This window comes from Pseudophryne corroboree, chromosome 2 (genome assembly GCF_028390025.1).
Source record: "Pseudophryne corroboree isolate aPseCor3 chromosome 2, aPseCor3.hap2, whole genome shotgun sequence".
Taxonomy (NCBI): domain Eukaryota; kingdom Metazoa; phylum Chordata; class Amphibia; order Anura; family Myobatrachidae; genus Pseudophryne; species Pseudophryne corroboree.
In genome coordinates, this window is record NC_086445.1 from 752781127 (window position 1) to 752796313 (window position 15187).

General features: G+C 48.8%; 1 protein-coding gene across 3 annotated transcripts in view; it reads right to left on the reverse strand.

Moving 5' to 3' along the window:
• Positions 1-15187, reverse strand: part of CSDE1 (cold shock domain containing E1) — a 281875-nt gene that overhangs the window by 122781 nt on the left and 143907 nt on the right. For all 3 annotated transcript variants that reach the window (XM_063955435.1, XM_063955436.1, XM_063955434.1), the window contains 3 exons: positions 4585-4669; positions 4232-4360; positions 4010-4135 (listed from right to left, as the gene is read on the reverse strand). In XM_063955435.1, coding sequence (XP_063811505.1) covers positions 4010-4135; positions 4232-4360; positions 4585-4669 — 340 coding nt within the window. The remainder of the gene's footprint in view (positions 1-4009; positions 4136-4231; positions 4361-4584; positions 4670-15187) is intronic.

Genomic DNA, 15187 nt, shown 5'->3' on the forward strand with positions numbered 1-15187 from the left:
ACAAAAGGAGGCTGGATGTGCAGCACTCCCTTTACAAAAGTCTGGACTTCCGGGAGAGAAGCCAATTCCTTCTGAAAGAATATAGATAAGGCCGAAATCTGTACCTTAATGGAGCCTAACTTTAGGCCCATATCCAGTCCTGTCTGTAGAAAGTGGAGAAAACGGCGCAGATGGAAATCCTCCGTAGGCGCATGTTTGGCTTCACACCAAGAAACATATTTCCTCCAGATACGGTGATAATGTTTCGCCGTCACCTCCTTCCTAGCCTTTATCAGCGTAGGGGTGACTTCTTCCGGAATACCTTTCCCAGCTAGTATTCGGTGTTCAACCGCCATGCCGTCAAACGTAACCGCGGTAAGTCTTGGAACACGCAGGGCCCCTGCTGTAACAGGTCCTCCCTGAGAGGATGAGGCCACAGATCTTCTGTGAGCATTTCCTGAAGATCTGAGTACCAGGCCCTTCGAGGCCAATCTGGAACAATGAGTATTGTCTGCACTCTTTTTCATCTTATGATTCTCAATATCTTTGAGATGAGAGGAAGAGGAGGGAATACATAGACAGACTGAAACACCCATGGTGTCACCAGGGCGTCCACCGCTACTGCCTGAGGGTCCCTTGACCTGGCACAATACCTCCGAAGCTTCTTGTTGAGGCGTGACGCCATCATGTCTATTTGAGGAATTCCCCAAAGACTTGTTATCTCTGCAAAAACTTCTTGATGAAAGTCCCCACTCTCCTGGATGGAGATCGTGCCTGCTGAGGAAATCCACTTCCCAGTTGTCCACTCCTGGAATGAAGACTGCTGACAGAGCGCTTACGTGATTTTCCGCCCAGCGAAGAATCCTGGTGGCTTCCGCCATTGCCACTCTGCTCCTTGTCCCGCCTTGGCTGTTTACATGAGCCACTGCTGTGACGTTGTCTGATTGAACCAGAACCGGTAGGTCGCGAAGAAGATTCTCCGCTTGTCGTAGGCAGTTGTATATGGCCCTCAATTCCAGTAAGTTGATGTGCAGGCAAGCCTCCTGGCTTGACCATAGTCCCTGAAAATTTCTGCCTTGTGTGACTGCTCCCCATCCTCGGAGGCTCGCGTCCATGGTCATCAGAACCCAGTCTTGAATGCCGAACCTGCGACCTTCTAGAAGTTGAGCACTCTGCAACCACCACAGGGGAGACACCCTGGCCCTGGGGGACAGGCTTATCTTCTGATGTATTTGTAGATGGGACCCGGACCACTTGTCCAGAAGGTCCCACTGAAACGTCCTCGCATGAAACCTGCCGAAAGGGATGGCCTCGTAGGCTGCCACCATTTTCCCCAGAACTCGAGTGCATTGATGAACAGACACTCTTTTTGGTTTTAGCAGGTCTCTGACCATGTTCTGGAGGTCCTGGGCTTTTTCCATTGGGAGAAAAACCCTCTTCTATTCTGTGTCCAGAATCATGCCTAGGAATGATAGTCGAGTCGTTGGAATCAACTGTGACTTTGGCAGATTTAGAATCCAACCCTGCTGTTGTAACACTCTCAGGGAGAGCGATACGCTCTTCAGCAATTGTTCTCTCGATCTCGCTTTTATCAGGAGATCGTCCAAGTACGGGATAATTGTGACTCCTTCCTGCGCAGGAGCCCCATTCATCTCCGCCATCACCTTGGTGAAAATTCTGGGGGCCGTGGAAAGCCCAAACGGCAACGTCTGAAACTGGTAATGACAGTCCTGTACAGCAAATCTCAGGTACTCCTGATGGAGGATATATGGGGACATGAAAGTATGCATCCTTTATGTCTAGTGACACCATAAAATCCCCCCCTTCCAGACTGGAGATCACTGCCCGGAGCGATTCCATCTTGAATTTGAACTTTTTCAAGTACAGGTTTAGGGATTTTAGATTTGAAATGGGTCTGACCGAGCCATCCGGCTTCGGGACCACGAACAGGGTCGAATAGTACCCTTTTCCCTGTTGGACTAGGGGAACCTTGATAATCACCTGCTGTTGACACAGCTTTTGAATCGCAGCTAACACTACTGCCCTCTCTGGGGGAGTAGCTGGCAAGGCAGACTTGAAAAATCGGCGAGGGGGCACCTCTTCGAATTCCAGTTTGTAGCATTGGAATACAATTTCTATCGCCCAAGGATCCACGTCTGACAGAACCCAGACCTGGCTGAAGAGTCGAAGACGTGCCCCCACCGGCGCGGACTCCCTCAGTGGAGCCCCAGCGTCATGCGGTGGATTTAGTAGAAGCCGGGGAGGACTTCTGTTCCTGGGAACTAGCCGAAGCAGGCGTTCTTTTCCCTCTACCCTTACCTCTGGCGAGGAAGGATGGAGCCCCGACCTCTTCTGGACTTATGCGACCGAAAGGACTGCATCTGATATTGTGGAGTTTTCTTTTCCTGCGGGGGAACAAAAGGCAAAAAGGTAGATTTACCCGCGGTAGCTGTTGAAACCAGGTCCGCAAGACCTTCCCCGAATAAAACTTAACCCTTGTAAGGTAAAACCTCCATATGCTTCTTCGAGTCGGCATCACCCGTCCATTGGCGGGTCCACAGGGCACGCCTAGCAGAAATCGCCATGGCGTTGGCTCTCGAACCTAGTAGCCCAAAGTCTCTTTGAGCTTCTCTCATATATAAGACTGCGTCTTTAATATGACCTAAAGTCAATAAAATGGTATCCCTATCTAGGGTATCAAAGTCAGCTGACAAGGTATCTGTCCAAGCTGTAACTGCGCTACATACCCATGCCGATGCTATTGCCAGTCTGAGTAAAGCACCCGTATGCGTATAAATAGATTTTAAGGTAGTTTCCTGTCTGCAATCAGCAGGATCCTTGAGGGCTGCCGTGTCAGGAGACTGTAGCGCCACCTTCTTGGACAAGCGCGTTAAAGCCTTGTCCACCCTGGGCGAGGATTCCCACTGTACCCTGTCCAGGGAAAGGATACGCCATAAGAATCCTCTTGGGAATCTGCAGTTTTTTGTCTGGAGTTTCCCAAGCTTTTTCAAATAACTCGTTCAGCTCATGAGATGGGGGAAAGGTTACCTCAGGTTTCTTTTCCTTATACATGCGCACCCTCGTGTCAGGGACAGAGGGGTCATCTGTGATATGCAAAACATCTTTTATTGCAATGATCATATAAAGAATACTTTTGGCCACCCTTGGGTGTAACCTTGCATCATCGTAGTCGACACTGGAGTCAGAATCCGTGTCGGTATCAGTGTCTGCTATTTGGGATAGAGAACGTTTTTGAGACCCTGAAGGGCCCTGTGACACCATCAAAGCCATGGATTGACTCCCTGCTTTTTCCCTGGACTCTGCCTTGTCCATCCTCTTGTGGAATGTTTTAAATGCAAATGTGACCTTATTACATATGTCCAACCAATCAGGTGTCGGCGTTGCCGACGGAGACAACAATCTGCTCCATCTCCTCCTTAGATGAGCCTTCCGCTTCAGACATGTCGACACACTCGTACCGACACCCCCACACACACAGGGATACTTTATATGGAGACAGTTCCCCAATAAGGCCCTTTGGAGAGACACAGAGTAAGCCAGCACACACCCAGCGCCAACTGAAACTGGAAACAAATTCCCAGATAATATAGCGCTTTCTTATATATAATTATCTGTGTAATACTTATTGTAACTCCAGTGTCCCCACGGAATCAGAGAAAGGGATTTATCTGTAAGTACCAACATCCTATGTATGTAATTTTACTGGTTTTATAAGAGACATCTCAGAAAAAAAGTTTAGCAATTTTCTTCCGAGTTAAGCACAAATCTAAAAAAACACTAAGACACTGTATACATTTAAATTAAAACAAAGTAGCTGTAGACATGGGGATATTTATATACATACAGTAACTTCAGACACTAAACCACCATCAGTCGGCAGTTTTTTTTAACTAACAAATGCATTTATTGAAAAAAAACTAGATTAATCTAACATTTGGTTCTTAAATTAAATTTGCGTACAGCCAGAGTTACTAGATATATTTATCCTAAACTTATATTAGAGGGTTACCTGATTTTTGTTGGGTACTTTAGGGATGACTTTGGTAACTGTCCCTTCAAAGTGTTCAATGCTGATATCTTCAAAAATAACAGTACCTTGAGGTAGAAGCCTCACATCAGTTGCCACTTCTTTACCCTACCAAAAAAATTCATTATTACTACCAAGCAAGATAATTAAGAAGCAGCTTATTATGTATTGGTGGAAAGTGAGGAGATAAGAGTACGGACATACATTTCGATCCTTGATTGTGAACTCTACATCATCACCAGGCTGTAAGGCATCCATGTTTCCTTTAAATTCACTGTAGTGAAAGAATATTTCCTTAACAACGTCTCCCCTTTCAATGAAACCAAAGGCTTCCTAGAAACAGTATAGAAAAGAATTTGCAGTTAGGTCAGTATTGTGCTAGTATCAATACAGAATTGATTAACCATAATACAAGAATGTCATAAGATATACTAAGTGAATAATGTCCCTAGTGCCAAAAGTTGTCGTCACTGTTACTCAGAACAGGCCAGTTAATCCCCCTCCCAACTGATTGTAAAGGATAAGAGAAAAGCGTGTTAAAAATAAATTTAACTTACCTTCATGGCACAAACCACACCCTGACAACGCATTTGTTTCCTTTTCATAAGCAGCATAATATTACGAGCACTTACTGCACCAGTGCTAAGATGTAAATGAAAAAAATACAATTAGTACCCACACAGATATCAAATTAAAATATTAGCAATTTTTATCATTTTCTCTAGCATCCATAAGGGATATTGGGGGAAATCTAGTACGATGGGGTATAGACGGGGTCCAAAGGAGCCGATGCACTTTAAATTTCTTCAACTGGGTGTGCTGGCTCCTCCCCTCTATGCCCCCTTCCAGAGGCAGTTTAGAAAAAAGCGCACCCAGGAGAGGATGCAAATGTCTGGAGCTCCTAGAGTTTTATTTAAAATCTTTGATTTTTTCGGTATGCTGTGTGGGCAACAGCATACCTGCACCGTGGGAGTTGGAGGGGGGGAGGAGGAGGAGCGGGGCTGGCCGCTCCCCCGCTGCAGGACCACAGTCCCGAGAGGTTGTTATACAGCAGGGCACTGCACTTAAGCGGTCACAAATCGCAGCACACTGCACACCCCTAACATTGCCTGAAGGTGACAACAGTGGCGAGTACAAACTCGGGGCCCTAGGGGAGTCCCACGGTTCTTAGTGTTGCAAAAACAAAGTGGCGGCGGGGGGGACCCGCTACAGCCCCCTGTGTACTCTGGCAAGCGGTTGTGAAAACAGGTATTTATATTATGTTTCACACCAAAAGGAGACATTTGCCAGTATAAATAAGTGTATACCTCCGACGCCATTGCAGGGGGCGGAGCTACCTCTGAGCAGAACCAGCAGCTTCTTGGCGCCTTCCTCTGCTTCCAGTAACAGCAGGCACACAGCTCCTTCAACACTCCAGGTACATATAGAGGTGTTAGAAAAGGGGTAGAGCAGCTGCTATACTTGTAAACAGAGTCCTCATAAGGACAAAACACACCGGTGTTCCACTGAGTCACAGTATAAAGTTACAGCCTGCAGTCTCCCAGAGTCTGCTAGGCTTGGTGTGCTGGTCATTTTCTCTGGGTCTCCTACTCACATACCAATCAAGGCAGGCTTGCTTGTACAGTGTGTGTGTGAGTTTGTCTCCTGAGTATTGTAAACACATTTCTGCACATGCAGATTCCTCCCCCCCCCCCCCCTTCTAATGAATAATGTAGCAAGGCTTGGGGGGGGGGGGGGGGGTTTGCAGCAGCCATCCTGGTTACAGTCCCTGGATGGCAGACATGTTCTCTCTGCAAACAGTCATAAGCAGACCAGGCTGCAAGAGGCAGAGGACAGACCCTTCTCGCTAGCTCTGAGCCACATACACGTGGGCTGCCTGCTTAATCTCAGTAACTGATGAAGAGGGACAGAAGGATGGGGGAGGAGCTGGACACTTATTGAGGATTCATCTTCTGCACAAGGGCTTGAGCCCCTCGTACTTGCTATCAGGGACATGTTAAAATTCCCAGTAGAAGACTATGCAGTAAAGCAGTAGTTTTTCTCCTCACAGAAAAAAGGTTAGCATCACTTTGTCTGATTCTAAGGAATCAGAGATGTTTAAAGTGGACCTGGAAAAATAAGATTTTACTTACCGATAAATCTATTTCTCGTAGTCCGTAGTGGATGCTGGGGACTCCGTCAGGACCATGGGGATTAGCGGCTCCGCAGGAGACAGGGCACAAAAATAAAGCTTTAGGATCAGGTGGTGTGCACTGGCTCCTCCCCCTATGACCCTCCTCCAAGCCTCAGTTAGGATACTGTGCCCGGACGAGCGTACACAATAAGGAAGGATTTTGAATCCCGGGTAAGACTCATACCAGCCACACCAATCACACCGTACAACTTGTGATCTGAACCCAGTTAACAGTATGACAAACGTAGGAGCCTCTGAACAGACGGCTCACAACAATAACAACCCGATTTTTTTGTAACAATAACTATGTACAAGTATTGCAGACAATCCGCACTTGGGATGGGCGCCCAGCATCCACTACGGACTACAAGAAATAGATTTATCGGTAAGTAAAATCTTATTTTCTCTGACGTCCTAGTGGATGCTGGGGACTCCGTCAGGACCATGGGGATTATACCAAAGCTCCCAAACGGGCGGGAGAGTGCGGATGACTCTGCAGCACCGAATGAGAGAACTCCAGGTCCTCTTTAGCCAGGGTATCAAATTTGTAGAATTTTACAAACGTGTTCTCCCCCGACCACGTAGCTGCTCGGCAGAGTTGTAATGCCGAGACCCCTCGGGCAGCCGCCTAGGATGAGCCCACCTTCCTTGTGGAATGGGCCTTGACAGATTTAGGCTGTGGCAGGCCTGCCACAGAATGTGCAAGTTGAATTGTGCTACAAATCCAACGAGCAATCGTCTGCTTAGAAGCAGGAGCACCCAGCTTGTTGGGTGCATACAGTATAAACAGCGAGTCAGATTTTCTGACTCCAGCCGTCCTTGAAATATATATATTTTCAATGCCCAGCAACTTGGAATCCTCCAAATCGCTAGTAGCCGCAGGCACCACAATAGGCTGGTTCAGGTGAAACGCTGACACCACCTTAGGCAGAAACTGAGGACGCTTCCGCAGTTCTGCCCTGTCCGAATGGAAAATCAGATATGGGCTTTTATACGATAAAGCCGCCAATTCTGACACTCTCCTGGCTGAAGCCAGGGCCAGTAGCATGGTTACTTTCCATGTAAGATATTTCAAATCCACCGATTTGAGTGGCTCAAACCAATGGGATTTGAGAAAATCCAAAACTACATTAAGGTCCCACGGAGCCACTGGGGGCACAACCGGGGCTGTATATGTAGTACTCCTTTCACAAAAGTCTGGACTTCAGGAACTGAAGCCAATTCTTTTTGGAAGAAAATCGACAGGGCCGAAATTTGAAACTTAATGGACCCCAATTTGAGGCCCATAGACAATCCTGTTTGCAGGAAATGTAGGAATCGACCCAATTGAAATTCCTCCGTGGGGGCCTTCCTGGCCTCACACCACGCAACATATTTTCTCCAAATGCGGTGATAATGTTGTGCAGTCACCTCCTTCCTGGCTTTTACCAGTGTAGGAATGACCTCTTCCGGAATGCCTTTTTCCCTTAGAATTCGGCGTTCAACCGCCATGCCGTCAAACGCAGCCGCGGTAAGTCTTGGAATAGACACGGTCCCTGCTGAAGCAGGTCCCGTCTTAGAGGTAGAGGCCACGGATCTTCCGTGAGCATCTCCTGAAGTTCCGGGTACCAAGTTCTTCTTGGCCAATCCGGAGCCACGAGTATCGTTCTTACTCACCTTTGCCGTATAATTCTCAGTACTTTTGGTATGAGAGGCAGAGGAGGAAACACATACACTGACTGGAACACCCACGGTGTTACCAGAGCGTCCACAGCTATTGCCTGAGGGTCTCTTGACCTGGCGCAATACCTGTCCAGTTTTTTGTTGAGGCGAGACGCCATCATATCCACCTTTGGTTTTTCCCAACGGTTCACAATCATGTGGAAGACCTCTGGATGAAGTCCCCACTCTCCCGGGTGTAGATCGTGTCTGCTGAGGAAGTCTGCTTCCCAGTTGTCCACTCCCGGAATGAACACTGCTGACAGTGCTATCACATGATCTTCCGCCCAGCGAAGAATCCTTGCAGCTTCTGCCATTGCTCTCCTGCTTCTTGTGCCGCCCTGTCTGTTTACGTGGGCGACTGCCGTGATGTTGTCCGACTGGATCAACACCAGCTGACCCTGAAGCAGGGGTTTTGCCAGGCTTAGAGCATTGTAAATCGCTCTTAGCTCCAGTATATTTATGTGAAGAGACATCTCCAGGCTTGACCATACTCCCTGGAAGTTTCTTCCCTGTGTGACTGCTCCCCAGCCTCTCAGGCTGGCCTCCGTGGTCACCAGCATCCAATCCTGAATGCCGAATCTGCGGCCCTCTAGAAGATGAGCACTCTGTAACCACCACAGGAGAGATACCCTTGTTCTTGGAGATAGGGTTATCCGCTGATGCATCTGAAGATGCAATCCGGACCATTTGTCCAGCAGATCCCACTGAAAAGTTCTTGCGTGGAATCTGCCGAATGGAATCGCTTCGTAATAAGCCACCATTTTTCCCAGGACTCTTGTGCAATGATGCACTGACACTTTTCCTGGTTTTAGGAGGTTCCTGACTAGCTCGGATAACTCCCTGGCTTTCTTCTCCGGGAGAAACACCCTTTTCTGGACTGTGTCCAGAATCATCCCTAGGAACAGCCGATGTGTCGTCGGAAACCACTGCGGTTTTGGAATATTTAGAATCCACCCGTGCTGTCGTAGAACTACTTGAGATAGTGCTACTCCGACCTCCAACTGTTCTCTGGACCTTGCTCTTATCAGGAGGTCGTCCATTTTCTTTGAAGAAGAATCATCATTTCGGCCATTACCTTGGTAAAGACCCGGGGTGCCGTGGACAATCCAAACGGCAGCGTCTGAAACTGATAGTGACAGTTCTGTACCACGAACCTGAGGTACCCTTGGTGAGAAGGGCAAATTGGGACATGGAGGTAAGTATCCCTGATGTCCCGGGACACCCTATAGTCCCCTTCTTCCTGGTTCGCTATCACTGCTCTGAGTGACTCCATCTTGATTTGAACCTTTGTAAGTGTTCAAATATTTCAGATTTAGAATAGGTCTCACCGAGCCTTCTGGCTTCAGTACCACAACATAGTGTGGAATAATACCCCTTTCCTTGTTGTAGGAGGGGTACTTTGATTTTCACCTGCTGGGAATACAGCTTGTGAATTGTTTCCAATACTGCCTCCCTGTCGGAGGGAGACGTTGGTAAAGCAGACTTCAGGAACCTGCGAGGGGGAAACGTCTCGACTTTTCAATCTGTACCCCCTGGGATCCTACTTGTAGGATCCAGGGGTCCTGTACGGCCCCAGCGTCATGCTGAGAAACTTGGCAGAAGCGGTGGAGGCTTCTGTTCCTGGGAATGGGCTGCCTGCTGCAGTCTTCTTCCCTTTCCTCTATCCCTGGGCAGATATGACTCTTATGGGGACGAAAGGACTGAGGCTGAAAAGACGGTGTCTTTTTCTGCAGAGATGTGACTTAGGGTAAAAACGGTGGATTTTCCAGCAGTTGCCGTGGCCACCAGGTCCGATGGACCGACCCCAAATAACTCCTCCCCTTTATACGGCAATACTTCTTTGTGCCGTTTGGAATCTGCATCACCTGACCACTGTCGTGTCCATAAACATCTTCTGGCAGATATGGACATCGCACTTACTCTTGATGCCAGAGTGCAAATATCCCTCTGTGCATCTCGTATATATAGAAATGCATCCTTTAAATGCTCTATAGTCAATAAAATACTGTCCCTGTCAAGGGTATCAATATTTTTAGTCAGGGAATCCGACCAAGCCACCCCAGCTCTGCACATCCAGGCTGAGGCGATCGCTGGTCGCAGTATAACACCAGTATGTGTGTATATACTTCTTAGGATATTTTCCAGCCTCCTATCAGTTGGCTCCTTGAGGACGGCCCTATCTGGAGACGGTACCGCCACTTGTTTTGATAAGCGTGTGAGCGCCTTATCCACCCTAAGGGGTGTTTCCCAACGCGCCCTAACTTCTGGCGGGAAAGGGTATACCGCCAATAATTTTCTATCGGGGGAAACCCACGCATCATCACACACTTCATTTAATTTATCTGATTCAGGAAAAACTACAGGTAGTTTTTTCACACCCCACATAATACCCTTTTTTGTGGTACTTGTAGTATCAGAAATATGTAACACCTCCTTCATTGCCCTTAACAAGTAACGTGTGGCCCTAAAGGAAAATACGTTTGTTTCTTCACCGTCGACACTGAAATCAGTGTCCGTGTCTGTGTCTGTGTCGACCGACTGAGGTAAATGGGCGTTTTAAAGCCCCTGACGGTGTTTGAGACGCCTGGACAGGTACTATTTTGTTTGCCGGCCGTCTCTGTTGACATTATCACGTAATTCCTTGAATAAGCCATCCATTCCGGTGTCGACTCCCTAGAGAGTGACATCACCATTACAGGCAATTGCTCCGCCTCCTCACCAACATCGTCCTCATACATGTCGACACACACGTACCGACACACAGCACACACACAGGGAATGCTCTGATAGAGGACAGGACCCCACTAGCCCTTTGGGGAGACAGAGGGAGAGTTTGCCAGCACACACCAAAAACGCTATAATTATACAGGGACAACCTTTATATAAGTGTTTTTCCCTTATAGCATTTTAATAAATATAGTCATATCGCCAAATAAGTTCCCCCCCTCTCTGTTTTAACCCTGTTTCTGTAGTGCAGGGGAGAGCCTGGGAGCCTTCCCACCAGCATTTCTGTGAGGGAAAATGGCGCTGTGTGCTGAGAATAGGCCCCGCCCCCTTTTCGGCGGGCTTCTTCTCCCGTTTTTCTGAGACCTGGCAGGGGTTAAATACATCCATATAGCCCCCAGGGGCTATATGTGATGTATTTTTAGCCAGAATAAGGTACTATCATTGCTGCCCAGGGCGCCCCCCCCAGCGCCCTGCACCCTCAGTGACCGCTGCTATGAAGTGTGCTGACAACAATGGCGCACAGCTGCAGTGCTGTGCGCTACCTTATGAAGACTGAAAAGTCTTCTGCCGCCGGTTTCTGGACCTCTTCACTTTTCGGCATCTGCAAGGGGGTCGGCGGCGCGGCTCCGGGACGAACCCCAGGGTGAGACCTGTGTTCCGACTCCCTCTGGAGCTAATGGTGTCCAGTAGCCTAAGAAGCCAATCCATCCTGCACGCAGGTGAGTTCACTTCTCTCCCCTAAGTCCCTCGATGCAGTGAGCCTGTTGCCAGCAGGACTCACTGAAAATAAAAAACCTAACAAAACTTTTACTCTAAGCAGCTCTTTGGGAGAGCCACCTAGATTGCACCCTTCTCGGCCGGGCACAAAAATCTAACTGAGGCTTGGAGGAGGGTCATAGGGGAGGAGCCAGTGCACACCACCTGATCCTAAAGCTTTATTTTTGTGCCCTGTCTCCTGCGGAGCCGCTAATCCCCATGGTCCTGACGGAGTCCCCAGCATCCACTAGGACGTCAGAGAAAATCCTGATAAAAAATTCCAGGTGGCTGGACGCTTCTTAACACTTTCCTATTTTCTCCTGAAGGCAGGAAAAACTGGGAAGATCCCCCGGCTGTTGACGTCTGTCTCGCACCTGTCTACAGAAGTTGCGTTACCGGTCCCTGGCTCCTCGGCTTTGAAGGACCCTGGGGATAGAAAACTAGAATACTACACTGAAGTCTTTTCCACAGCAGATGGTATATCACAAAGACTTGTGACAGCAGGTTGCTGGTTGACACGTCAATCACACCTGGGTGGGCCAGTTCAAGAGGGCCTTGCGGGGGATGCTTCTCTGGCGAGTATGGTTACTCTGATCAAACACATTCAGGATACTGCACGCGTCCTGTGCAACTCTATTAAAGAGATAGGTGCTATTAATGTGAGCACTACTGCCATGGCAGTGTCGGCGCAAAGAGCTTTATGGCTGCGCCAGTGGATAGTGGACGCACATTCTAAGCGTAGTGTGGTGTCTCTCCCTTTGTCAGGGGAGTGGCTATTCGGGGTTGAGATGATTTCTAAAACTACTGCAGGAAATTCCACGTTTCTCCTCTCTGGGGCCCCACCGACTAGGTGCTTATACACAGGGTCATCTACTCAGTCCTTTCGGACTGCTATGTTTGTTTCAATCTTGAATGAGTGGCGCCTCAAACACTGCGAGTGGCGCCTCAAACACTGCGAGTGGCGCCTCAAACACTGCGAGAGGCACCAGAGGTAAGGCAAAAAAGCCAGCAGCTGCAGGTTCCCAAGAACATAGCACCAGTTCAGCTTCCACTAACGCCTCAGCATGACTGCCAGCCCACCCCGAGGGGATCTCGGGGTGGGAGCTCAGCTGCGTCACTTCAGCCTCATCTGGGAAAGTTCCTGCCAGGATACCTGGGTACAGGACCTCATTTCTCAGGGCTACAAGCTGGAGTTTGACGGTGCTCCTCCCCACCGATTTTTCAAATCAAGCTTAACAGCTTTGGAGGATACGCATGTTATGCTGCAACAGGCTATCTTAAGACTGGTCCAGTCCAGATTCCTTGTTCCAGTGCCACTGCAACAACAGGGAAAGGATTATTACTCCAACCTGTTAAGAGTTACCAAAACCGTGTGGTTCGGTAAGACCCATTTTGAATCTGAAATCCTTGAACTCTTACTAAAAAGGTTTTCGGGTTCAAGATGGAATCCTTGCGAGCAGTGATTGCAGGTCTAAACAGGAGTTCATGGTCTCCCTGTGTATCAGGGACACCTATCCCGATTTGGCCACCTCATCAGGCTTACATGAGGTTTGCCCTGTTGAACGATCACTACCAGTTACAAGCGCTACCCTTCAGCCTGTCCACAGCTCAGAGGGTGTTCACGAAAGTGATGGCGAAGAGGATGTTCCAACTTCGGGTCCAGGGGGTCAATATTGTCCCTTACCTGGACGATTTCCTGATAAAAAGGGAGAGCCAAGTAGCTTTTATTGCTCCATATAGACCGCACTATCCAAATTCTATCACATCATGGGTGGATCCTCAATTTACAGAAGTCCCACCTGGAGCCAACTCAGCGGCTCCTGTTCCTGTGAATGTTGCTGGATACTGTGGCTCAGAATGTGTTCCTCCAAGAAGACAAAGCAAGAACACTTAAGGAGATGGTCCGCTTGGTTCTCCGGCCTACTCGAATATCCATCCATCTTGGCATAAGATTGTTATGGAAGATTGTTGCCTCGTACGAGGCGATCCAATATGGAAGGTTCCATGCCAGAACATTTCAATTGGATCTCCTGAGCAAGTGGTCCGGATCACATCTTCAGATGCACCGGATAATACTGCTGTCGCCTCAGGCCAGGATTTCCCTCCTGTGGTGGCTGCAGTCCTCCAACCTACTGGAAGGCCGAAGTTTCGGGATTCAGGATTGGATCCTCCTCATGACGGATGAGAATCAGAGGACGGGGAGCTGTCACCCGGGGACTCAGCTCTAGGTGGTCGGCACACGAAGCTCTCCTTCCGATCAACATTCTGGAACTTCGGGCGCTCTACAATGCTCTGTTTCGGGCCTCTCCTCTGCTCATGGATTACGCGACCCAAGTACAGTCAGACAACGCCACCGCAGTGGCGTACATCAGTCGACAAGGAGGGACAAAAGGCAGAGCCTGCATGCGAGAGGTGTCAAGAATACTCCTCTGGGCAGAAAGAAACGCAAGAGCACTATCCGCAAATCTTCATTCCGGGAGTAGACAACTGGAAAGCTGACTTCCTGGGTAGTCACGATCTCCACCCGGGAGAGTGGGGGCTTCACCATCAGGTGTTTCAGCAGATCGACTGGTGGGGCTGCCCCCACAAATAGACATGATGGCTTCTCGACTCAACAAGAAGCTTCATTAGTATTACTTACGAACCAGGGACCCTCCGTCCAGGGCAGTGGATGCACAGACGTCACCTTGGCCTTACTGGCTTTTCTACTTGGTTCCTCAGATTCCATTGCTCCCAAGGGTGCTCAAGCGAATCAGGAATCAAGGAGTCCAGGCAATACTGATTGCCCTTGGAGGGCATGGGATGCGGATCTTCTGGACATGTCCGTCAGAGACCCTTGGCCTCTGCCACTGAGATCTACAACAGGGTCCGTTCATCTACCCGGACTTACGGCGGCTTCATTTGATGGCATGGAGATTGAGCGGAACATCCTAGCTAACAAAGACCTTTCCAAAAGGGTTCTTGCTACCATGGTTCAGGCCAGGAAACCTGTGACGTCAACACACTATCATATCTGGAGAAGATATGTCTTAGTGCGAGGAACGCACGTATTCGTCTGCGGAGTTCCACTTGGGGCGTTTCCTGCAGGCTGGTGTGGATAAGGGCTTACGTCTGGGTTCCATTAAGGTCCGGATTTTAGCTCTCAATTTTCTTCTGGAAGAAATTGGCAGTATTGCCAGAAGTTCAGACCTTTTTACAAGGGGTGCTTCACATTCAACCTCTTTTTGTGCCGCCCACAGCGCCCTGGGATTTGAATGTAGTGTTAAAATTCTACAGTCCTCCTTGTTTGAACCTCTGATGATGGTAGAAGACAAGTACCTCACGTGGAAGACAGTGGGGTTCTTGACCCTGGCTTCTGCTAGACGTATCTCAGAACTGGGGGACTTATGTAAAAGCCCTACTTGGTCTTTTATATGGACAGAGCGGATCTCAGGACTAGGCAGCAATTCCTGCCGAAGGTAGTCTCTGCGTTCCACTTGAATCAACCTATTGTGGTTTCATCAAGTTCTGGCACTTCTGCTCCACCGGAGGCATTGGATGCTTTGCGAGCCTTGAAGATCTATGTCTAGAGAGCGGCTCAGATCAGAAAGACTGATTCCTTGCTCATGCTCTATGATGCGCAGAAAAAGGGTTGCCCTGCTTCAAAGCAGTCCACTGCTCGTTGGCTTAGACTTACTATCCAACAGGCCTATGTGTCGGCAGCCTTACCTGTTCCAGAGTCTCTGAAAGTCCACTCTATCAGATCGGTGGGGTATTCCTGGGCAGCTGCCGTGAAGTCTCGGCCTTGCAACTATGCCGAGCTG